Genomic DNA, 24,248 nt, shown 5'->3' with positions numbered 1-24,248 from the left:
ATTTTTAAGTTTCTGCACATATTTTTCAATTCCTGCACTATGTTTATCTAGATTCTGCACTTACATTTCAGATTCTGCACAAGTTTTCAATCCCTGCACTATATGTTTCTTGATTCTGCACTTAAGTTTCAGTTTCTGCACATTTTTTCATTTTCTGCACTATATTTTTCTTGATTCTGTACTTAAATTTCAGTTTCTGCACACATTTTTTAGTTTCTGCACACCAAATCTGCACTTTTATTAATTTTTGCACACATTTTTCTTTTTCTGCACCAAAACTACACATTATTAAGCTTGCGCCGACCAAAATCTGCATATGTTTCAGTTCCTACACACGAGTCTCCGACCCAAATGCGGGAAAGAATGCGCTGAAATCAATTCAAAAGATTCACATTCTGCAAAAGAGAAAACTGTAGGAAAAGAAATGAGAAGTTTTGATTGATAAGTAATCGGAAATCTGAAACAGGAAAAGGATACAGAAATAACAACTTAGAGAAAAAACAATTTGTAATTGATTTCTCGAGAAAGAGATCGAAAAAAACCAAAGGCGAAAAAAGACGTAACATACTTTTGTTAAGAATGAAGAGCTCACTGAAGTTTTGAAGCCTCCCTTCTGGAAAAAAGAAAAGTCACATGAGAATATTAAATATGGATGGAAACTTAACAGAGGGATGTTTTTGGTCAACTTTGGGAAACTAAAAGGATTTTTTGGGTTAAGTGAAATATTAAGGATGTAGTGAAAGTTAAGGTGAAACAAGAGACATGATTTTGGTCAAATCCTCAATAGAACATGAACCCATAATTTCAAGGGAAAACTACATAAATGACAAAGATTTGGCCTTAACTTAAGCCACATAGCATATGTTTCACTAATTACATTTTATAGCAACAATCAGGATCCATGCGCGTGTATACAAATTCTGATTTGTATACAACAATTTTTTTTTCCTGTTTTTTCACTGTATTCATGAAAATGACTACATGTATTCATAAATTGACTTGTTGTATTCATAAATACAGCGAGTAACAAATGAATGCATAAAAACATATATACACAAAAAATTAACAAAATCATATTTTTCGGTATGTATAGAACAAATACAGGCAAAAAATACTGTATACAACATAGATACACTAAAAAATTAACAAGTATGCCATATTTTCTGGTATGTATACAACAAATAAAACCGAAAAACATTGTATACACAGTAAATATACAACAAATACAGCGAAAATCTGGACTTTTTCCAGATCTGACCGGAAAAAAATTCCAGCGAATACAATGACAACATTTTTTTTCCCGACGTAGATTTGAGTTTAGATCTGAGTTTTTTTTCTTTTCCGGCGTGCCCTCGTGGCATTTTGAATTCTTCGTGGTGGCGACGGCGGAGATTGGAGGGACTTCGTTGGAGCTTCGCCGACCAGCGGAACCAACTATAAAAAAAAATATTTGGTTCGCCGGAGCTTCGTCGGAGAAGAAAGGGAAAACGGGAAGGGGCTGGCAGTGACAGTGGTGAAGGAGCACGGCATTTCGCCGGAGCTCAGGCGGTCGGTGGTGGTCGGCGGCAGAGCAGTGGGGAGAAGAGGGGGGAGAGAGATGGGAGGGTTTAGTTGGAAGTGAAGAGTGTGATGGGTATTCTATTTGGTGTGTGTATATATATAGTTACTAAATGTCATTAATACACAAATGTTTGCTATGAGAAGTAATTAAGTTAAAATATAGCTACTAAATGTCAATACCCACTATATGTTTGTTATGTCATGTAGTTATCCCTAATTTCAAAGTACAATGGGCTCGGTGGTAAGAACCTAAAGATCGAAGCCATCAAATCAAAATCTTGTATCCCATCTGCTTCAACATATATCTCATAGGCAACGCAACTGCCCTAGCAGCTTCCTCTGGCATTAACAATAACAGTGACAATGAGCCAATTGTGGGTGTCGTTTTAATATTTGGTTTCCAAGCAAGTTACTCCAAGTATAAACTGAAACCGCGTAAAATAAGCACCATTCCAAGTTCAATCAAATCAATTTTTGTCACTCTGGTTGCTTGGTCAGTTTTTGATTCGGTCAAATTGAGGTGGAAACTTACTATCTTACGGTTTAGAATGTCTGAGAAGTCTGCTCTCAATTCTTCTTTGAAAAATTTATCTTTGACTTTTCTTTCTACACTGTCTTATTATATTTTTGTCAGGTATTTACTGGTCAAAGTTTATGAAGTTTCCTGATTCTGAAGCCATATATTTAGAGCCACACAGTTAAGAGATCTTTAGACACATCTCCGACAGGTGGTTACTTGCACAAGCACAACTGCTTCTTTGCCAACTCTCAGGCTACTTGCGAGAGTAGCCACCAAAGATGAAACTAGTGTTGTAAAGGTAGATGTGGGTATAATTCTTGACACGGAAACAGTTGCGGCAAAATTGATGCACATATCTATATTACATATATGTTCAGAACTTAATATTTACTGAAATTTTACTAAATGTCTATATATTCATGTTGAAGTTACTGGGTTCAGATAATGCAGTAAATGAAGAAGTATTTGTATTTGTTTCCATCAATGTTTTTAGGTGTGCAAATGAAAGATTCCAGTGGAATAGGAACAGAACATCACTTATCATTACTTACGGAGCAATTTAAGATGCCATAACTCGTAAGCACAAATAAAAACAATCAATCAAAATTTAAAAATTTTGCCAACTGAAACAAATAAAATTTTAAACAAAAATCTATAGAGAAAAGGAATGTCATGTCTCAATAAGAGTGATTGGCTATCCATAAAAATGAAAATTTTAGCTCATAAACTTGTTTGCATCTCAAAAGTGTTTACCCTAAATTTAGGTAATCAATTAAATTTATGAGTGCGGTATAGGATATGTGGTTGAACTTTAACCTATTTAGTTGACAAAAGATATATATGGATATACTAAGAATAAGTGAATAATAATCAATGGTTTGGACTAAATATATGTATGTAATACAACAACAACAACAACCCAGTGAAATCCCACATCTTGGGGTCTGGGGAGGGTAGAATGTACGCAGACCTTACTCCTACCAAGGTAGGATGGCTGTTTCCGAGAGACCCTCGGCTCAATAGAAGCATAAAAAGGGAGTCAGATAAGGTTAAAAGATTCAAAACGATATTGCAATGAAATAATGCAAGCGACACAGTAAAAACAGGATAATCAAGGAATTCAAAGCGATATGGAAATGCAAATAACGAAAGCGGCACAGATAAAATAGAGTAATCAAAGTACAGAAAGTAGCAAATAATAACATAAATCAGAGCACAAGAAATTATAATGCGCTAATGCGCCTACTAATAAGGAAAGATAACGAGACTTATCTACCAGCCTTCTACCCTAATGTGGGTCCTCCACACCCTCCTATCTAAGGTCATGTCCTCGGTAAGCTGTAACTGCGTCATGTCCTGTCTAATCACCTCTCCCCAATATTTCTTTGGCCTACCCCTACCTCTTCTGAAACCATCCATGGCTAACCTCTCACACCTCCGCACTGGGGCATCTATGTCTCTCCTCTTCACATGCCCAAACCATCTCAGTCGCATTTCCCGCATCTTGTCTTCCACCGAGGCCACTCCCACCTTATCCCGAATAGCCTCATTTCTAATCCTGTCGCTCCTAGTGTGCCCACACATCCATCTCAACATTCTCATCTCGGCAACTTTCATCTTTTGAACGTGAGAGATCTTAACTGGCCAACACTCCGCCCCATACAACATAGCCGGTCTAATATATGTATGTAATGATATATGAATATTGTTAATCGAATAAAGCTAAAGAACAAAACACCGATCCGGACCAAAATCAGAGAATGAGAGAGGGAGATCTTATATATTTTGCTATTACACTGTTCTAGAACTCAAGAAGCCAACCCTTAAAAGTAGGGTAATGGCCCCTATTTATAGTTTTGCCTTGTGGGCCTCTTACAACATAAAGCTCTTTTGAATAAAGAAAAACCCTAAAAAGCATAAGGTTGGGTCGTACGGTCTGACACCCGTACGATTGGCAGTACAACGTGGCAGAACGGTATTGACGCGTGACAATTGTGTAACGGATCACCCGGACCAACGGCCACGATCACCCGGACCAACGGCCATGATCAAACGAACCAACGGCCACGATCAACCGGGCCAACAACCACGATCAACTCGACTATGGAGAAACCGAACCAAACGATGTCTTTCACTTTCTTCGGATCAAGCACTCCTCCAGTCCCAAAAGAAAGTCTTCATGCTCGTGCTTGTTTCTTTCCTCCCTCGGTCTCCGGTCTCACCGGTCTAGCATATATCCGATTTTTACCGTATACAGATAGTCCCCACACTTTCCGGACCGTAGTTTTATCGGAGTAACACGAAATGGATGAATCAAGAAACCGGTGGCTCCATTTGTCTGTTGTTATCTTTTCATTTTGGCGGGAACAGTTGCGTCACGTCCCTCTGTCATCGGCCACGTGTTTCATCCCGGATGGTCAGCACTGACAACCGTCGTCACGCACGTCGTTTTAAGTCACTTCTTATTAATTATGTGACACGTGGCATTGCCCGGTTGGCTAGGATCTGTAACCGCCTCGATCCCATATTTATATAACGTCTTCCACCACCTTATTTTTCCATTTTATGCTCCATTTCACTTCTCCACTTTCATTTCTTCACTTCATCTCTCCATTTCATTTCTCTTCTCATATTTCTTGTTGATTCAACCATTTTATCCCCTTTGATTCATTGCTTATACTGCGTGAAAGGAAAACAGCTCCATCAACTTCTCGTTAGCTGCCCTTTGTTTAGAAAGTGTTGCTGTTTTTTCTTCTTATTCTATGACTTTGAATTTTTTCCCAACTGCTCCATTACTCCTGTTTTTTAGCTTCTTTTTCGAATTTGCTAAATCTCTTTTTTCATAACCTCCAAATGTCTACTAAGACCGAAACCACCTCCCATGATGTTCCCTCGGTTTCTTCTCAAGTAATTGAGCCAACTTCTCAACCCAAGGGGAAGATCGCCTTCGAACCCACTGCTTTGGACATTGTACCGTCAAAACCTAACTATAACAAAGATTTCGAGGATGAGAAACCTTCTCTGGTTTCCGATAGAGGGTTTGATGTAAGGCGGTATCCCTCGTCCATTACTGAAGACAAACTCGATTGAGTCCGGGCCGATTGCGGATAGGATAACCGTCCGGTTCAAGTTTTTGCCCCCGGACCAGACGAGTCAGTCACCGACCATCGGGAGGGATTCTTGTACGTTTATACTTATCCTTTCACCCTCAAGCTCGACCCCCCGATCGATCCGGTCATTTTAGATATGTGTCGAACTTACAACGTTACCCTGGCCCAGATTGGTCCGATTGTATGGAGGATCGTGGTCTGCCTTCGGCTATTGGCCAATAACATGAAAAAGGAGTTCACGCTGGCCCACTTCATACGGTTATACTCCTCGGGACTATTCCGGGGTGGTGTGATAAAGCTCGCTAAGCGAAGCCGAAATCCATTTTTTTCAAAAATGGACGAAGACGGAGACCTGGGCTGGTTGGAGCATTATGTCCGGGTGAGGACCACGGACATTATTCCGGCCAGTTACATGCCCTTTCCGGAGCGGTGGAATGATAATCGTAAGTCTCCGTTCTTCTAATAATTGCTTTTGAATGCTTTGTCAAACTCCAGTTCTTCCACATTCTCACTACTTGTCCTCTTATTTATTCTAGCCGTGGGTTGGATACCTCCGGCTGTCCGGAACATCAACGAATGGGTTACTGCTCTCCTCAGCCAACATACCCACGAAGCTCGGACATTGGGACTCCTTTCTCGTGGCCGATGGGTCGCTCAAAACCGCGGTAATACTTTGCTTTTATTGGTATTCATGACATTTTTCTACCTCTCCTTTGTGTAACATCTTCGGCTTTCAGGTTTGCCCAAGGGCTCAGTGGACCCGAGATCGGAATCAGTAGCTGAACCTGCTACGTTGGCACCCGAGTTCGACTCAGCGGGTACATCCCGTATCCTTGTTGCCGCCAACAAGAGAAAAAAGCCCTTGGACAAAGGGCATAAACCGAAGAAGAGGGCGAGGAGCGTCGTTCGGACTTCAAGAGATGAAACAGAGCCCGAGCTCCTCGTTCGTAGGATCGGTGTGGCCCCTTCCATTGCTTCTATTCCGAAGGGTATCATTATTTCATCACTTCCTTCAGCCGGGGAAGGACCTTCAACCACGACATTACACACAGGTGGGGAAGAAATTCATTACCCGACTCCTCTAAGGTCGATTGAATTCGTTGATATTTCAGGTGATGCTTCTTCCGAAGAAACCCCCCTGCAAAGGACAAGAAGATCCGGGAAGGCATCTGCTGCCGAAGCCGGTCAAAGAACTGAGCCGGTCCCCAAGACCGAAGTTCCAACAGATGTTGGTCCGCTGCCCGACTATGAGACTGCTGCAACTTCGGAGATCCCTGCCTTTTCCGAAGCTGCTGAGGCCGCTCCGAGTTCTCCAACTCCGGCTCCAAGGTCGATGAGTTTGATGACATGTTCTCGGACACTCCTCCTGCTACCGGCAAAGCTGCGGGTTTTGGACATCTCCCGATCCCTCGACCCACGAGGGCGGCTAGCCGGGCCACCGAGACTGGAGCTAGGGATAGCCTGGTGCGTGTCTTCCCGGCCCCAAGCGTGGAACCCAGGAGGACCATATCGGCCGTAATCACCGTTCCCAAGGATTGTAGCTTTTTGTCTCGCTTGGTGGGAGTAGCAAGCTACCTGAGGCCGCTCAGCTCGGACTCGGACAAACGGAAGATGAATGGAGTCCCCTGGCAGTGTCTCATTAGCGAGGGCATGCACGCGGGCAATTGAGTAAGTTTATCAGCCATCATTTGCATAATTCATTGTGAATTTTAGTTTCTCGTTTATCCGAGTTTTAACTTGCTTCTTTTACAGAGTGTGCTGCTTGTTAACGAATCCTTCGTCCGTGCTCAGTAAGAGGTTGACGATCTCAAGGGCCAACTGGATGCCCAAGGTCAAGAAACGGAGAAGTTCCAGCACCTTTTGCGGGTGAAGGAGGATGAGTTGAACCGAACAGTTACTCTTTCCAACCTCCAACCCGAGCTCGATGCGACAAAGGCCGAAAACCTTCGATTAAAGGGTGAGCTGGCCGAGATGGTCGAAAAGAACCGGCTTCTAAAAGCGGACAAAATCGGCCTTAGCAAGGACAACACTCGTTTTTCCTCAAGGCTTGGTGAGCTCGAAACCACCATCTCCCAACTCCGGGGGGAGCTAGACTCGGTCAAGTCCGATGCCACGAGCATGGCCGAACGGCATCGGCTGCTCGAATCTGAGAGTGCCATGTACAAAGAGCGAATGAGGGTGCTTGAGTAGAAAGTAGAGGATAGGGCCCGGGTATGTGATGAGCTGAAAACCGAGCTTGAGGAGATGACTGATGCTAATGACCTTCTCAAGGCCGAGCTCGAGTCGGCCACTCAAGTCCAAAGGGTCTTCGAGGAAGAGCGGGATGAACTGATGGCAAAGCTAGCCCAGGCTGAGGCCGATTTGGCAGAAGCCCTTAAGAGTGTGGAGACTGCCGAGACTCATACTACGATTGCTGTGGAGTATGAACGGTGGAAGTCTTGGAGGATCACCCTTGAGCAAGCCGGGCATGGCTTTGTGAATCTTCCGGCCTTGATACTCGAAGCTAAAGGGTCGAGGAAGAAGCTAAGAGAGCCCTCGAGACTGACTCCAACGACTCCGAGCGGACAGTGTCCGAACACTCTGGATCCAACCATACCGGATAGACCAGGGCCTGTACTTAGCCTCTTGTTTTTTGCCTTTGTAAGGGTTTCCGGTGTAAAAACCGTTGTATAAATGGAACATGCATTTTTCTTGATTTTCTTTATTCTTTTGTTTGAATGTTTGTTATGACTTTTGCTTGAATTGTCGGTCCGTTTTAAGGACAAGCAGACTCGGAGTCATTATTCCGTACTGTGCCTAAATATCGGCTTTTCTCTTCGTCCGGTAGATTTTTTCCGGGAATTTGATCGAGTTTTTTGCCCGTAGGACTTATCTAATGCTTTGTGAAATCAGACGTCTCCGAATAACGATAGGCATTTTTAGGGCTAGTATTTTTCGGACACCTGAATCCCAGCCTTAGCAAAATTTGATATAGCAGTCCCCATTCGAGGGAGTTTAAATATTTTGGCTCGGTTCATTGTGACTTTGTTGCCTTTGTAGGATTTCGACCGTAGTACCAGGAATAGGGTATATGAATGAAGCAATGCCGAAATACGACGATAATCACCAGGGTAAGGTGTTTTAGCAAGAAATCATCTGGAATACCGTAATCCGAATTTTTGATAATTTTTGTATTGCAAGTATTTGTACATACATGATATGAGAGTTTTGTTTCCTTCTGCTTTTGCCATAGCAAATACTAAATGGACACGCATCATTCTGATCGTTTGGTCCTTACATCGAAACCTAATGCAGAAGGTCCGGTCTTGGTTTTGCCGTAGCAAATACTGACTGGACACGATTTATTCTGATCGTTTGGTCCTTACATCGAAAATTAATATAAAAGGTCCGGTTTTGATTTGTTGAGTTCTTCCGTTTTCCACTAACCGGGGTAAACCTCGATGTGGGTATAATAATCCCCTAGTGCTTATCCGAGCTGCAAGATCGGGCAAGCGCTATCAAGCCCCCACTCGAAGGCTATGACCCCGAGTTTCCGGGCGTTTGTCCTTGTCTTTGTCAAGTAACAAGTTGTACTTGTTGCCTCATTAAAAACTTTGTCAGAAAACCCATTTTGGGACAAAACCGTACTAAGGAAAAGAGTGCAACACGTGTTTTCGGACGTAGATTATAACTTTATCCGGTACTTCCTGCAAAAAAGAAAAGGGTTAATAGTAAAACACGAGGTGTCCATACCTTAGCAGTAGTATCTCTTCAAATGAGCCACATTCCAGTTATTGCGCAACCGTTGTCCGTCCACGGATTCCAGCTGATACGATCCTTTGCCCGTTACCTCGGTTATCTTGTACGGTCCTTCCCAGTTCGGACCCAGTTTTTCCTCGTTGGGATTCTTGGTGTTCAAGGTAACTTTTCGAAGTACCAAGTCTCCAATTTGGAAATGTCGAAAATTAGCTCTCCGATTATAGTACCTTTCCATTCTCTGCTTCTGGGCTGCAACACGGACCAACGCGTTTTCGCGAAGTTCATCCGTGAGATCGAGTTTTACGGCCATGGCCTCCTCGTTTGACTCCTCGGTGTTATACCTGAACCGGAGACTCGGTTCACCAACTTCTACGGGAATGAGGGCTTCGGCCCCGTAGACCAACGAGAAAGTTGTTTCCCCTGTGCTAGATTTCAATGTGGTTCTGTAAGCCCACAATACCTCCGGTAGTATTTCCCTCCAGTGATGCTTTGACGCTTCAAGTCTTTTCCTCATATTTTGAATTATTATTTTATTCGTGGATTCCGCCTGTCCGTTCGCACACGGGTGGTATGGAGTTGATACGATTTTCTTGATCTTCAACCCTTCGAGAAAATCATTGACTTTGCCGCCCACGAACTGAGGATCATTATCACAAGTTATCTCGGCCGGGATGCCGAAATGACAAATGATGTGGTCCCATATGAAATCAATGACCTCCTTCTCTCTAATTTTTTCGAAGGCCTGCGCTTCAACCCATTTGGAGAAATAGTCAGTCATAAACAGAATAAAACAGACTTTACCTGGTGCCTATGGCAGTGGACCGACAATGTCCACTCCCCACTTCATGAAAGGCCAAGGTGACACCACTGAATGCAGCAACTCCCCGGGCTGATGAATCATCGGGGCATGTCTTTGACACCCGTCACATTTCCGGACAAAATTCTTCGAATCTTTCTCCATCCGGTTCCAGTAATAACCGGCTCTGATAATCTTTCAGACCAGGGCTTCAGCACTGGAGTGGTTGTCGTAAGTCCCCTCGTGTACCTTTCTCATCACATACTCCGTTTCTCCAGGACCCAAACACTTGGCCAACGGTCCGAAGAAAGACCGTCGATACAATTGGCCGTCTACCAAGCAGAAACGCGCAGCTTTTGTCCTTAGCGACCGTGATTCTTTTCGGTCACTCAGGAGCTTTCCGTCTCGCAAGTAGTCGACGTACTTGTTGCGTCAATCCCAAGTTAAACCCATTGAGTTTATTTCGGCATGTCCGTTTTCTATTGCTGAATTCATCAAGTGCACCATAGTCCCGGGGTTGATTTCTTCCCCTTCGACTGAAAATCCCAAATTGGCCAATGCATCGGCTTCGCTGTTCTGCTCCCTCGGTACATGTTCGATGGTCCATTCTTTAAACCGGGGTAGTATCACTTGGATTTTTTCCAGGTACTTTTGCATCCATTCGTCCTTGACCTCAAAAACGCCATTCACCTGGTTAACGACCGAAAGAGAGTCGCACTTTGCCTCGATTATTTTGGCCCCCATACTCCGGGCTAATTCCAAACGTGCAATCATAGCCTCATACTCAGCTTCATTGTTAGTCAATTTAACAGTTCTAATGGATTATCGAACGGCATCCCCGGCCGGGGTTCTAAGGACGATTCCTAGCCCGGAACCTTTGAAGTTCGAGGCTCCATCCGTGTGCAGCGACCAAATACCCGAAGCTTTCCCCGAGGTTAGCAGAAGTTCTTTCTCAACCTCGGGGACCATAGCTGGGGTAAAGGCCGCCACAAAGTCGGCCAAGATCTGGGACTTGATGGTCGTCCGAGGCTTGTATTCGATATCATATCCGCTAATTTCTACGGCCCATTTAGTTAATCTACTCGATAATTTCGGTTTGTGCATGATGTTTTTTAGGGGGTAAGAGGTCACTACACATATCGGATGGCATTGAAAGTAGGGCTTGAGCTTTCTAGAAGCGCTTACCAATGCCAATGCCAACTTTTCCAAGTGGGGATAACGGGTCTCCGCATCCCCCAAAGTTCTACTTACATAATCTATAGGGAATTGCATACCTGATTCTTCTTGGACCAAAACGCCACTTACCGCTACCTCGGAGACAGCAAGGTAGAGAAAAAGCTGTTCGTCCTCTTTTGGTGTGTGCAATAGCGGTGGGCTGGACAAGTACCTTTTTAATTCTTGTAAAGCTCTTTGACACTCCGATGTCCAAACGAAGTCGTTCTTCTTCCTCAGTAAGGAGAAAAAGTGGTGGCTCTTGTCCGAGGACCTCGATATGAAACGACTTAGCGCTGTTATCCTTCCGTGAGCCTCTGCACTCCTTTGACGTTATTCACCACCTCAATATCCTCGATGGCTTTGATCTTGTCCGGGTTGATTTCAATCCCCCGGTTTGACACCATTAAACCCAATAATTTACCAGACCAGACACCGAAGGCACATTTTTTCGGGTTAAGCTTCATGTTATACTTGTGGAGTACATCAAAGGTTTCCTGCAAATTCTTTAAATGGTCCTCTGTTTCCAGGGACTTGACCACCATATCGTAAATATAAAATTCTATTGTTTTCCCTATTTGTTCTTTGAACATTCCATTAACTAGGCGTTGGTAAGTTGCACCGCCATTTTTTAATCCAAAAGGCATGACATTGTAGTAGTAAGTCCTATACCGTGTAATAAAGGATGTTTTCTCTTGATCCTCCGGGTGCATCCGGATTTGGTTATACCCGGAGTAAGCATCGAGAAAACTTAACATCTCATGCCCGGCCGTGGCATCGATCATTCTATCGATGTGAGGCAACGGAAATGAATCCTTCGGGCATGCTTTGTTTAGATCCTTATAATCAACGCAACTTCGAAATTTATTATCTTTTTTCGGCACCACTACTACGTTAGCTAGTCAGTCCGGGTATTTTACCTCCCGGATAGAGCTTATTTTTAAAAGCTTCGTTACCTTATCCTTTACGAAGGCGTGTTTTGCCTCTGCCATGGGCCTTATCTTCTGCTTCACCGGGGAAACCTCCCATCTAAGTTGAGCTAGTGGGTTGTTACTTCCGGTGGCACACCCGTCATATCTATATGGGACCATGCGAAGCAATCGGCATTAGTTCGAAGAAATTTAATTAACTTTTTCCTAAGCTCTGAGGTTAACCCCGTGCCCAGGTGTACCTTTCTGTCCGGTAGATGTTCGAACAAGGTGATTTGCTCCAACTCCTCTACTGTCGACTTGGTTGCATCCGAGTCATCCGGCATGACGAATGATCTGGGTACACCGAAATCATCCTCTTCATATTCCGGTTCCAACCCCGTGTGCTTCAGTTGCTATTTGGCGTCTTTTCCCCTGGTTGAATCTTTTTCCTTTTGATCCGATTTTTTGTGCTGAAATGTCGTTTCCTCGACTGCGAACATCTCCCTTGCAGCGGGTTGTTCACCTCGGATGGTTTTTACCCCCTCCGGGGTCGGGAATTTCAGCAGCTAATGTAATGTTGATGGCATGGCCCTCATGCTATGTATCCAAGGTCCACCCAGCAATGCATTATACTTCATATCTCCTTCGATTACATAAAACACCGTTTGCTGGATAGTGCCATCAATGTTAACCGGCAAAGAGATCTCCCCCTTCATGGTTTCGCTCGCCATGTTGAACCCGATGAGCACCCGGGCTACCGGTACGATCTGATCGAGTAGTCTTAGCTGTTCGACCACTCTCCACCGGATGATATTGGCCGAGATACCTGGGTCAATCAAAATACGTTTAACTTGTGTTTTAAAAATAAGTATAGAGGTTACCAATGCATCATTGTGCGGTTGAATGATGCCTTCTGCATCCTCGTTGCTGAAAGAGATGGAACCCTCGGGTAAGTAATCCCGCCGCGCTTCTCACGCACAATAGAAACTTTTGTTCGTTTCATCACCGGCCCTCGTGGGGTATCGGTACCCCGATTATCATGTTGATTATATGCTGAGGCTCTACTGGTTCAGCCCTTTTATGAGTCTCCTTTTCCCTGTAGTGACCTTTGGCTCGTTCACTTATTAATTCTCGGAGATGGCCATTCTTCAGTAACCGAGCGACCTCCTCTCTTAGCTGGAGACAATCCTCAGTTCTGTGTCCATGGGTTCCATGATATTCACACATCACGTTCGGGTCTCGTTGGTCCGGGTCTGACCTTAGTGGTCTCGGCCATCTTACATCTGCGCTACGACCAATAGCTGAGACGAGGTCCGAAGTGTTGACGTTAAAGTTGTACTCCGATATCCTCGGCAAGTCTTTGTTACCGGCCGAGCTTCCGGCATCGCTCCTGAATGAGATACCTCGACTGTTCGATGGGCGCTCGGCCCGTTTATCACCCCGCCCGGAGAAATGACTCGGGCCAACCCTTGATTTTTCCGACCTGAAGCTTGGCTTTTCTGAATGAGAGTATGGACGATACCTTTCCCTCGATGATCTGGCCTCCGGTTCGTAATTCTTTCTTGATCTCTTCGAGCTTTTGTTCATATTTACGGGCCTTGGGGGAAGCTCGAGTTGGTCATCCTCTACCCGAATCTTTGACTCATATCGATTATGGACATCTGCCCAGGTCACAGCCTCGTATTCCAGCAAGTTTTACTTTAATTTAAACGAGGCCGTTGAGCTCCGAGGATTGAGCCCCTTGTTGAAAGCTTGTGCAGCCCATGCCTCCGGAACCGGAGGAAGCTCCATTCGTTCCCTTTGGAATCGATTGACAAATTCACGCAATAACTCGTTATCCCTTTGGGCTATACGGTAAATATCCGCCTTACGGGCCTACACCTTTTTTGCACCGGCGTGAGCTTTTATGAACGCATCGGCAAGTATTTCGAAAGAAGTGATTGAATGCTCAGGCAGATGGTCGTACCAAGTCAATGCTCCTTTTGACAAAGCTTCCCCAAACTTTTTCAGCAACACGGACTCAATTTCATCCTCTTCCACATCATTGCCTTTTATAGCGCAGGTGTATGAAGTCACGTGTTCCTGAAGGTCCGTTGTACCGTCATATTACTGGATATCCGGTATCTTGAACCTCTTCGGGATCAATTTCGGAGCCGTACTGGGAGGAAAAGGCCTCTGAATGTACCTCTTCGAATCCGGTCCTTTGAGAATAGGCGGAGCCCCCGGTATTTGATCCACCCAAGAGTTATATGTTTCCACCCTTTTTTCGGTCGAATCTACCCGCTTCGCCACTGTTTCGAGCATTCTCAGAACCTCAGTGGAAGAACCAGCTCCGGACCCATTGCTCTCAACCATCCGTGCCTCATCCCTTCTGGGTTCAGCAACACCCTTCTCCTTCTCCGGGGACGTTTTATCACTTCTGTTTTGCAACTGGGCTATTGCGATTCCTTGTTCGGCAATCGCTGCTCTCTGTTCCTACAACATTTCAAAAATTAAACGTAAGTCAAATATTATCATCCGGGGTATCCGGTTCTTTCCGGCCCTGTGTCCGGGATAAAGTAATTGAATTGTGAGTATTTAAAGGATCGGTGTCCGGTTGGGCGGCATTCTCCTGATTCACGGTGTTTTGCCGGTTGAGGCCCTCCCTCGAATTAACGGGATTCGGGTCAGCAGGATATGCTGGTAATCCTCGTGGCCCGCTGTCTTCATTTTCTGCCACAATCTCGTTGTTGTTGACGTGACCAGATTGTCCACTGTTAACCATTTGGTCCGTTTTTACAGAGACGAATAAAAGATTTTTTCGATTCTGACGGGTGAGAGATAAATTAAGATCAAAGACCACTATTATCCTAGCCCCACGGTGGGCGCCAAACTGTTTACCCCGAATTTAGGTAATCAATTAAATTTATGAGTGAGGTATAGGATATGTGGTTGAGCTTTAACCTATTTAGTTGACAAAAGATATATATGGATATGCTAAGAAGAAGTGGCTAATAATCAATGGTTTGGACTAAATATATGTATGTAATGATATATGAATATTGTTAATCGAATAAAGCTAAAGAACAAAACACTGAATCCGGACCAAAATCAGAGAATGAGAGAGGGAGATCTTATATATTTTGCTACTACAATGTTCTAGAACTCAAGAAGCCAACCCTTAAAAGTAGGGTAATGGCCCCTATTTATAGTTTTGCCTTGTGGGCCTCTTACAACATAAAGCCCTTTTGAATAAAGAAAACCCCTAAAAAGGATAAAGTTGGGTCGTACGGTCTGACACCCGTACGATTGGCAGTACAATGTGGCAGAACGGTATTGACGCGTGGCAATTGTGTAACGGATCACCCGGACCAACGGCCACGATCACCCGGACCAACGGCCATGATCAAACGAACCAACGGCCACGATCAACCGGGCCAACGGCCACAATCAACTTGACTATGGAGAAACTGGACCAAATGATGTCTTTCGTTTTCTTCGGATCAAGCACTCCTCCAGTCCCAAAAGAAAGTCTTCATGCTCGTGGTTGTTTCTTTCCTCCCTCGGTCTCCGATCTCACCGGTCTAGCATATATCTGATTTTTACCGTATACAAAAAGCATATTGAACTTCAAATGATACAGAATTTGAGGCAGAAGAAAATAGACAGAATACCCGTGGCGGGTTAATATTTACTCGCTGTTAATTGACGTTAACGGAGAGACGAAAGGAACAAAGAGGCAGTTTGTTGGTTAGTTCTGGGTTTGGATCACCTCCAGTACCATATACATCTCAATGCAGGTCTTGATTGCTGCCACATACTCTTGGCTTGATTGTAATTTGTATCTTTTGCATTTTACTCTCTCGTAAAACTCATTCTATCTCTGAATACTCAAAATACGAATAATTAAATTCCTCAGCAAAGAACTTTTTACTTTATCATTCTTTTCTTTCCTCCAAATTGTAATAGTAAATTTGTCACTTTTTTTCAGACCCCGGGACTGAAAACTAAAAGGATAGGAATGAATTGAATAAAGAAAGAAGTGACTGGTTGTTGGATAAATCAAATATAAGGTTAGTTTTGCTGGTTTGATGGAATAAATAGAGTTAATATCATTTTAAAAGGGAAAATTCTTAAATATGTCATCGAACTGTCTAAAATGACTTATTCATGCCACCGTTAATAGTTGGATTCATTTATGTCACGTGGCAAAATTTGATAGCAATAGGGCTATTTTAGTGGTTAGTGGCACGAATGAACCAAATGTGTTACGGTGATAGCATAAATGAACACAACTATTAAAGAGTGACATGGATGAGCCATTTTGGATAGTTTCGAGGCGTATTTGAGTTTTTTCCCATTTTGAAATGCAAATGGGAGCCATTGGAATGGGAAACAGAAGAAAATTGTATCTTCTTTTTGTTTTTGTCATATCGAAGTTATGTAGCATGAAAGATTCAATACATGCATCCGTTGTTCAAGAAATTCAAACGAGGTTGTTTTGTTACATGAGTAGAACAAAAACATAAAATAATTAACACATAATATGCTAATTTATAGTTAGATTACATGGTTTTGTTACATAAAATATGAAAAATAGTGGTATATGTTATACTTGAAACCATACGAGAGGTTTATGCAAAGCTTTTTACAATGAAAGTGTAATGTGTAATTCTCCAATGAAATAAGAAAGAAAATAATAATAACTCCTCTTTTATTCTACTATCTTATAAGAGGGAGTAAGCACACAGCAGTTCAACATGCCTGCTTAGACTTTAGAGGGCAATTTGGTCATTTCGGTAAAATTTAAGCAATATGGTTGGCTGGAGGAAAAAAAAATACTGTAGCTGCTATAGAAATTTAAAGTGCCTTTGTCTAATTTTCCCTTTTGCTTATGTCATCATTTATCATTCCTGCAAGGGCAAAGGGACAAATATACCCCTCAACTATCGGATATGGAGCAAATATACCCTCCGTTAAAAAAAGGGAGGATTTATGCCCTCACCGTTAATGAAAAGGGGCATATATACCCCTAAACTTTGTGATTTAGAGCAGATATACCCCTTGTTACAAAATTGGTGTATATATACCCCTGCCGTTATAAAATAGTGCAAATATACCCCTGTCGTTTTAAAATGGTGCAAATATACTCTTTTCACTGACTGATTTTTTTTAAAAAAATATTTAGGTTATTTTTTAATTAAAAAAATCACGTGACTTTAAAAAAAATTCTACCCATTTTTTTGTGTAGACATACTTTTCTAAGGCCACATAGTAATTTTTTTTTTGATAGGTGGGGTCTGTTCGTTTAAAAAAAACATCTCCGTGACTTTAAAAAAAAATAAGTCTACCCATTTTTTTAAAAGAACCAGACCTTACCCAGGAGAAATTTTTTTTTACTATGTGGCCTTAGAAAAGTATGTCTACACAAAAAAAATGGGTAGATTTTTTTTTAAAGTCACGTGATATTTTTTAATTAAAAAATAATCTAAATAATTTTTTTTTTAAATCCGTCAGTGAAAAGGGTAGACTTATTTTTTTTTTAAAAATGGGTAGACTTATTTTTTTTAAAGTCACGGATATTTTTTTTAAACGAACAGACCACCTATCAAAAAAAAATTACTATGTGGCCTTAGAAAAGTATGTCTACACAAAAAAAATTACTATGTGGCCTTAGACTTATCATTTTTAAAAAAATGGGTAGACTTATTTTTTTAAAGTCACGGAGATATTTTTTTTAAACGAACAGACCCCACCTATCAAAAAAAAAATTACTATGTGACCTTAGAAAAGTATGTCTACACAAAAAAATGGGTAGACTTTTTTTTAAAGTCACGTGATTTTTTTAATTAAAAAATAACCTAAATATTTTTTTTAAAAAATCAGTCAGTGAAAAGGGTATATTTGCACCATTTTAAAACGACAGGGGTATATTTACACCATTTTATAACGGCAGGGGTATATATACACCAATTTTATAACGAGGGGTATATCTGCTCTAAATCACAAAGTTTAGGGGTATATATGCCCCTTTTCATTAACGATGAGGACATAAATCCTTCCTTTTTTTAACGAAGGATATATTTACTCCATATCCGATAGTTGAGGGGTATATTTGGCCCTTTGCCCTTCCTGCAAAAGTCACAATGCCTTTTCATGCTACGTGGAGGGATATCTTCTTTGTGCTCTATCATTTCTCTCTCCAGCTGTTACATTTTAAGTATTTGTTTTAGATTTTTCCTCTTTGATAATCGCACGCAAAGCTTCATAATGGAACCACCAAAGCACGTGTATTCACCTTTTTTGTTCTGCGCTTCTTTTTCTCCTACTTTCAATTTGCTTAACCTAACATATTATATATCTGAAATAATGATATATCTTTGGAAGCAATTGAATTATTGCTTATGTTACCTGTTAGAGTAATGTGGAAATTTGATTTTTTTATTGATAATTTTTTTCATTTTAAAAGTGAAAAGTGCATAATTTCATTCAGTAGCGATGTATAAGTCTTCTATATTTCGAGTTTTGGATATATCTTCATATTTATTTATATATATTGAATTTTGAGTTGTGAATTAAAAAGTTTCTTTATTTATAGTGATATTCGTTTATACAATCATAAGAAATATATATACGAAAGCTTTGCCTTGTTTCTCAACAATATCATATATATGGCTGGTTTGTTGCAGAAGAGAGGGTAACAAGTTACTTGACAAGATTTGTGCTGATTGTGTGGGTTTTCATGGTTCTGGTGCTGACATCAAGTTATACAGCCAACTTAACATCTATGTTAACAGTGCAACAGCTCCAACCTACTATAACAGACCTCAATGATCTCATCAGGAATGGAGAATATGTTGGGTACCAAGAAGGTTCCTTTGTCAAAGACGTCTTGAAGCGCATGAAATTTGACAGCTCCAAGTTCAGAATTTATAGCACATTGGAAGAGTATAATGATGCCCTCTCAAGAGGAAGTAAAAATGGAGGTGTTGGTGCAATTGTTGATGAACTGCCTTATATCAAACTCTCCCTCAACAAGTACTGCAGGAAGTATATTATGGTCGGTCCGACATACAAGGCCGCCGGCTTTAGATTCGTAAGATTGTCGCATTCCAGTGATGTTTCAGAAAGTGTTTACATTTCTTTAGAATGGTCTGTGGTTTACTCAATGATCTAATCTTTTATTTTCCCGCAACTTCTTACAGGCATTTCCAAAAGGATCTCCTTTGGTACCTGACGTCTCAAGAGCAGTCCTGAAGGTGGTGGAGGGAGAGTTTATGACTAAAATAATTCAGAAATGGTTTGGGGATGAAATAGATTGTCCAGAGCAAGATGAAATGGCTATAACATCTGATAGTCTCACGCTAGATAGTTTTAAAGGCCTTTTCCTCATAGCTGGTGTATTAGCAGGCTCCGCTCTTCTTGTATTCTTCCTCAGTTTCCTTTATCAGAATAGAGAAATCTTAGCCACTGATGATTCTATAGAGCAAAAGCTTTCTGCAATAGCAAAAGTCTTTGATGAAGAGAAAGACAACTCTAATTCTAAATCAGAAAAGCCATCTAAAGGCAGTGAAGGCCAAACGGCTATGCTGTTCACAGCAAGTGAAGCTTCCCCTGAAATATTACCTGACCTTCCTTTGCAAAGACCAGAAATCAGAATTTCTGACGGCCTAGGAGCATCCCCTGCTGATGAAGGGTTCTCTACAACAGAACCTGGAACTCCACTTCATGAAACCATTACAGGGACAGTTGAAGAGAGACTGAATAGGGCCCTACAAGGGACTGTAGATAGATGAGCTAACTTTAGGGTTAGTTAAACCAGATTACAATATAACTTTGTCGCTCCCTGGAACTCCAGTTCATGAAACCATTACAGGGACAATTGAAGAAAGGTGATACATATAGCTTGCTACTATAATTGTGACACACCTGAATAGGGCCCTACAAGAGATTGTACAGATATGAGCTGCTTTAGGGTTAGTTATAGCTTTTTTTATAATGTTGTCGCTCTTGGCCATAATATTTGCATCAAAGAGGCGGCTCCAGAATTTAAATTGATGGGTTTAACCTTTAAGTTCTCACGATTGAATTCAATGCACTACTGTAATATGGGTTCAGAATTTAATACTTATTGAAATTTTACTAATTTTCCACTAATATTTATGTTCCATGTTGAGATTGCTGGTTCAGAAGTGTAACCACGTAAATAAAGAAGTATTTGCCTCCGTTTTCATCAAGGTTTTTGGGTGGGCAAATGAAAGATTTCAGAGGAATAGGAACAGAACATCATTTATCAATGCTCACGGACTAATAAAGAAGGTTTTCAGATGCCATAAGCAAACTCAGTTTACTATTTCCCTTTTCTTCTTTTGTCTTGAAAGAAAGAAAGAAAAAAATAACCTCCTATCAGAAGACCATTTAATTAAATTTCAATATCTAAGCCGACAAAGACGAAACAAAACGTTAACAAGTAGTGAGATGACGAATAGAAGTAGAACACATTTCATGGAACTGACTTGATAGGTTTATTTTCACTTTGAAAAAAAAAAAAACATGTTATGACACTTCACTAAATGAAATCACCATATTGGGGCCAAACAAAATATCTACTCAATATCTTAAAGAAGTAGCATTGTGTAAGTAAAGAAGTACAGGTGACCAATTCCTCTTCCAAAATCAATAATAATCGAAGTTTAAGTCCTAATGCAACTGAGTTTGTGCTTGAAATACACACTGGACAGCAACAATTGGCATTGGAAACCGCAACTAGGAGCTCTCTAACTGAGTTTATGCCTAGCTTCCAGCAATTCAAGCCAACAAAACTGAACAAGCTTTATCCAATTGTGACGTCTCACATTGAATTCTACAAATCCTCCTTTTAGCTTCTTTTAGACAACCACAAATTATACATTCAAACTACTTATTCGATTTTGGCATATCTCATCAAAAATCAAAAAAGATTAGCATGTGCTGTGACATATGATTTCTTCTAATTAGGTAATAATACTAAGCATGTTAATCTCTAATATACTCCCTCCGGATAAAAAAAGAGTCCACTTAGCCTTTTTTTCTTGGATAAAAAAAGAATTCACTTAGCAAATCAAAAACGAATTAACCTTATTTTCCATATTTACCCCTATTAAGTGTTATATGATAAAATCTCAATATCTATTTAATTAGGAATAGTTTAGTTAAATTACTTATTTTTGTTTAGGAGTTAGTATTTTTTTAAGGGATGTGCAAATGGCTAAGTGGACTCTTTTTTTAATCCGGATTATATTTTTTTTTAATGCTCTTAGAGGTAAATAAATAGTACTAATGCAGTAATGATTATGATGTCAGAAGTGTCACATTCAAACATTCCATAGAGGAATTTCATCTAACAACTCAAAGGTATGATAATCTTCACAGAGAATCCAAGAGAACACTCACCAAAACAGTGAACTATCAATTATTTCATCAAATAAAAGACTAAATTATCTTCTCCACAAAATTAAGAAGGGGCCCGAGCAAGCATTCCTTCACAAAGCACAAAATAAGCAAATACATAAAAGATCTTCATTAAACGAAGACAGAGAATTACCGATTGGAAAGCGATGATTTGGTTGTTGAAGTCCAAATCACAGTGGAAGAATGAGAGAGAGTTTATATTTCTTCAGTTAAATCACAATGAACGATTTGGTTATATCTTGAAGGGACAAGTTAAGAGGGGAGACTTCATTTTAAAAGAAAAGGACAAGTGAGTCCAAGAAAAATTAAAACTCGTTTCTTGAAGTTGAAAATTCGGATTTGAAAATTGGTTATTATTGTGAGTGAGTGTTTTTGAAAATCATTGTAAACACCTGAGAGAAGCTAAACACCAAATTTGAGATTATTCAATGATGATTTGAGTGATTTTTAAAAATAAATTTTAGAACCCATAAATAAACTTTTGCAGTTGCGAATAACTACGGGAGTTATTGGACAACTGCGTACATTTGTTGTTGGGCAACTACATTAGTTACTCGACAACTATTAAAGTTGTTGTAACAAGTAATACTAAGGGGCCGTTTGACCATAAATACCAAAAACTTTTTCACTTTTTTTGAAATTTTTGAATTTGGAGTTGGAGTTGGAGTTGCGTTTGGTCATAGCTTTTGAAATTGTAATTTTTGGTGAAATGTAGTGTAAAAAAAGTGAAAAAATTTGAAAAACAAGTTTTTCTTGTTTTTAGTAGTCCGGAATACAACTCCAGAAAAAAGTGAATAATTTTTATAGCCAAACGCTAAAAGTAAAAAAAGTGAAAAAAAATTCCGAAAAAAAGTGAATAATTTTTATGGCCAAACGCCTACTAAAGTTCTTGAACTAACAACGACAGGAGATGTTGTTTCAAGAACTTTAATATCACTTGTTACAAAAACTCACCAATAATTTTCAAACTTCAATCACAAATTTATAAGCCAAAAGCTTCACAACTCAACAATGGAGGTAAATCTTTTTTTGGGTAATTTTTAATTTTTAGGGGGTTAAAGTGTAAACAAGTAAAGTTTGGGGTTGCTGGGAAAAGTCTTTTTAATGAGGTTTGACCTCATTAACACTAAGCACTTATTTGTCACTCCTACCTAATATTTAAAACTTGAAGGACTCTCATTCGATTGTTAAACTTGTTTGTCCCTTTTAATTCATTCTCCCAATTCGGAGTATTGGTGTTGGATCAAAAGGACAAAAATGGTCCCTTAACTATGAGAGTGGGTTCAAAATGATCCCTTAACTATGCCCTTAACAATTTTGGTCCTTTAGGTTTACCATAAGTTAACAAAAATGGTCTCTTAACTATGAGGGTTGGTTAAAAATAGTCCTTTAAGTATGCACTTAACAGTTTTGGTCCTTCAAGTTCGCCAAAAATTAACAATTTTAGTCTCCAACAAAATATTCGTTGAACTTTATGTTAGATTTGACGAGAACTATGAAAAGAGAGGAAAAATTTAGCGAGAACACATATTTAGATGTACACATTACTAAAGAAAATATCAAATATCTCGGGACAAAACTAACGGACGTCAGTCAATTATAAGGAAAATCGACGAAAAACCTATAGACTTAAATAATGTCAGAGAATAGTGTCTCAAAACACAAAAACCGACGGACTCTGTCGATTAAAACCGAGGGAATCCATCGGCTAAGTAAAATACACTAGACTTTTTTTATTGAAAACCTGGTATAAAAATAAATACTTCCATCGTAATGATTCTTTTAAAAAAATAGTTTTCACGCATTTTTCCTCGAAAATAACCGACGGACGTCCGCTGGTTTTAAAAAAAAAAAAAAATAGTGTCGCTCGATTTTATCCATCGGTTTCCGTCATGGTTTTTTGTCTTGTTTTTAGTAGTGACAATTTTTGTAGTTTCTGCTATTTCTAATTTATTTACGTTGGTTTTGTCCTGAGGTATTTGGCTTTTTCTTTAGTAATGTGTACCTCTAAATGTGAGTTCTCCCTAATGTCTTTCCTTTTTTTTTTTTTTCATAGTTCTCGTCAAAACTATCAAACAGAGTTCGACGAATATTTTGTCGGACACTTAAAGTGTTAATTTTTGGCGAACTTAAAAGATCAGAACTGTTAAGTGCATACTTAAGGAACTATTTTTAACCAACTCTCATAGTTAAGGGACCATTTGTTTTAACTTGTGACAAACTTAAAGGAACAAAACTGTTAAGTGCATAGTTAAGGAATTATTTTGAACAAACTCTCATAGTTAAAGGATCATTTATGTTCTTGTTCTTTAAGGAGAGTGGGATACTGCATCTCAACCTCAAATATTGTTATTTCTTATTTTTCAAATGTAATTATATGTTTTTCACCAAATTTTAAGGAGATTCATGGCTACCATTAAAAAAATTCGTGAATGTCAAGGTGAAGATCTCAACAAATCATTTCGGTTCGACATTATTATTTGTTACTGATTTTGTAATTTTTTATAACTTTATTTTCAGATTTATGTCCTACGTTTGCGTTAAGAGTTTAAGTTTTGTGCATTGTCAGTGCACAAAATCTTTTACACCATCAGGTAAAAATTATCACAGTAACTAGGGAAAATGAGCTAAAAGGGATGTTTGAGAGTGGAATGAAGAATAGGGGATTTCTATTTCTTTTTCCTTTTCTTTTGTTATAAACATTTAATTAGGGGTTGTTAATTATTTTTTAATTTACACAAAAACCCAAAAATAAAAGCACTTTTTACCAAAAAAAAAAAAAAAAAAACCTGTACGTTTTTCTCTTAAAAAATACGCAAGCAACTATTGGTTGCTTAAACAACTCCTTGTTGCTTATACAATAACCTTGTATCTCATTAAAACTAGGTAAACAACTAGTAGTTGTTTAAATAAATAAAGGTTGTTTAAGCAACTCATTATTGCTTATACATGAACTCAATTGGAAATTAATT

The 24,248-nt window shown here is 40.1% G+C and overlaps 1 protein-coding gene and 1 long non-coding RNA gene across 2 annotated transcripts; one reads left to right on the top strand and one right to left on the bottom strand.

Annotated features, from left to right (window-relative positions):
- Nucleotides 1–18,568: 18,568 nt before the first annotated feature.
- LOC132645076 (glutamate receptor 2.8-like) lies at nt 18,569–20,548 on the top strand. Its single transcript, XM_060361846.1, has 2 exons — nt 18,569–18,922; nt 19,032–20,548. The coding sequence occupies exons 1-2, from the start codon at nt 18,569–18,571 to the stop codon at nt 19,620–19,622; spliced, it is 945 nt and encodes a 314-aa protein (XP_060217829.1). The 3' UTR covers nt 19,623–20,548.
- Nucleotides 19,183–21,724, bottom strand: LOC132645090 (uncharacterized). Its single transcript, XR_009583998.1, has 3 exons — nt 21,410–21,724; nt 19,453–19,608; nt 19,183–19,323 (listed from the first exon to the last, which is right to left on the bottom strand). It is a non-coding gene; the product is annotated as an uncharacterized LOC132645090 (long non-coding RNA).
- Between the last annotated feature and the right edge of the window lie 2,524 nt (nt 21,725–24,248).

Source organism: Lycium barbarum, chromosome 1, assembly GCF_019175385.1.
Source record: "Lycium barbarum isolate Lr01 chromosome 1, ASM1917538v2, whole genome shotgun sequence".
NCBI classification, from domain to species: Eukaryota; Viridiplantae; Streptophyta; class Magnoliopsida; order Solanales; family Solanaceae; genus Lycium; species Lycium barbarum.
The sequence above is the reverse complement of the archived record's forward strand: the minus strand, read 5'-3'. Positions and strand labels throughout refer to the sequence as shown.